This window comes from Arachis ipaensis, chromosome B1, assembly GCF_059453495.1.
Source record: "Arachis ipaensis isolate K30076 ecotype BB chromosome B1, ASM5945349v1, whole genome shotgun sequence".
NCBI classification, from domain to species: Eukaryota; Viridiplantae; Streptophyta; class Magnoliopsida; order Fabales; family Fabaceae; genus Arachis; species Arachis ipaensis.
The window spans coordinates 90,276,738-90,278,434 of NC_142436.1; the positions used below are offsets into that span (position 1 = coordinate 90,276,738).

Genomic DNA, 1,697 nt, shown 5'->3' on the forward strand with positions numbered 1-1,697 from the left:
ACCGTCACTAGCTTGACGGGCAGCTCCTCTAAGGAGGATTATTGGGGCTCAAATCTTCACCCCTCATGGTGAACTTCTTTCCTGTGCTCTCATGAATCAGCTCAATATGCTCTAGTGACAGGATTCTATTCGCAGTATATGGTATGATTGGGCTTCTAGTGAATATCACCTTCATGCCAAATGAGAAGTCCTCAGTAAGAATCTTCTTGTTCCTCCACCCCTTAGGTATCTTCCTCTTGGGGCCTCTTCCATCTTTGGTTGGTGGTGAATGCCTAACACCAAACTTAGGTTTGATGTTAGGGGATACTGTATGGCTTTCCACCAAGTGAGAAGGCTTAAGCACTGAGCTTTGTATGCAGGTATCTCTTTTGTCAGAGATTGGTGGAGGTTGAAAAACTTTGAATACCATCCAATCCTCATGTAACCTCAGCACCAGTTCACCTCTTTCACATCAATGAGGGCTTTTCCAGTGGCTAGGAATGGTCGTCCTAGGATGATGGAGTCGTCTGTATCCTCTCCCATGTTAAGTATTACAAAATCAGTCGAGAGGAAGAGTTCTCTAACCTTGACCAGTATATTCTCTACTAGCCCATACTCTTGCTTCTGAGACTTGTCAGCCATCTCCAGTGCAATCCTTGTAGGTTGCGCCTCTTGGATCCCCAACTTCTTAATTACAAAGAGAGGCATCAGATTTATGCTTGAACTAAGGTCACACAGTGCCTTCTCAAATCTAACAGTCTCAATGGTACAGGGAATCAGGAAGCTTTCGGGGTCTGGCATCTTCTTGGATAGCTTCCTCTGAATCAATGCACTACACTCCTTGGTTAAGACCACAGTCCCATCTCCCTTCAAGGTCTTTTTCTCAAAGAGTATGCTTTTTCATGAAGGCCATATAGGGAGGCATCTTCTCCAACACCTCAGCAAAAGGAATATTGATGTGTAGCTTTTTAAAGATTTCCAAGAATTGAGTTAACTGCTCATCCTTGGTCTCCTCTAGAAGTTTTTGAGGGTGTTTTACTTCAGGCTCTTGTGCCACCAATGGGGTGTGTAACAGGGTATTTCCGGCCTCTTCTTGAGCATGGAAAAATAAGAGTGCATCTCTTATCCTAGGGAGACCCTTCCTAGTTACAGGACAAACCCTCATTGATGTTGAAAAAAGGGAACTAACCCTGGGAGTTAATGAGGAAAAGTTCATACTAAATGTTGTAAAAGTCATGCAGCATCAAGTCACCCCAGAGGAATGCATGAGCATTGACCTCATTGATTCCCTAATGGAAGAAGTAAACATGGCTGAGAGTCTCAAGGAAAGACTGAATGACATCCTTACTGATGAATAGCCTGACTTGGAGGATCCTTTGGAAATTCCTAAGGAAAAGGAGAAGTCTCCAAAGCTTGAGCTCAAGCCATTACTATCTTCCCTGAAATATGCATTTCTGGGAGATGAAGTTACTTATCCAGTGATCATAAGCTCTGCCTTAGAGCCACAGGAAGAAGAAGCACTAATTCAAGTGCTTAAGACACATAGGACTGCCCTTGGGTGGACTATAAGTGACCTTAAGGGCATTAGCCCGGCCCGATAAATGCATAAAATCCTGCTGGAGGATGACGCCAAACCAGTGGTGCGACCATAAAGGCGACTAAATTTGGCTATGAAGGAAGTAGTGCAGAAGGAAGTCACTAAGCTCTGGGAGGCTGGA

At 44.3% G+C, this 1,697-nt stretch overlaps 1 protein-coding gene across 1 annotated transcript; it reads right to left on the reverse strand.

The window, feature by feature from the left end:
- Positions 1-426: 426 nt before the first annotated feature.
- On the reverse strand, positions 427-780 carry LOC148577429 (uncharacterized). Its single transcript, XM_088502876.1, has one exon. The coding sequence runs from the start codon at positions 778-780 to the stop codon at positions 427-429; it is 354 nt and encodes a 117-aa protein (XP_088359002.1).
- Positions 781-1,697: the final 917 nt, after the last annotated feature.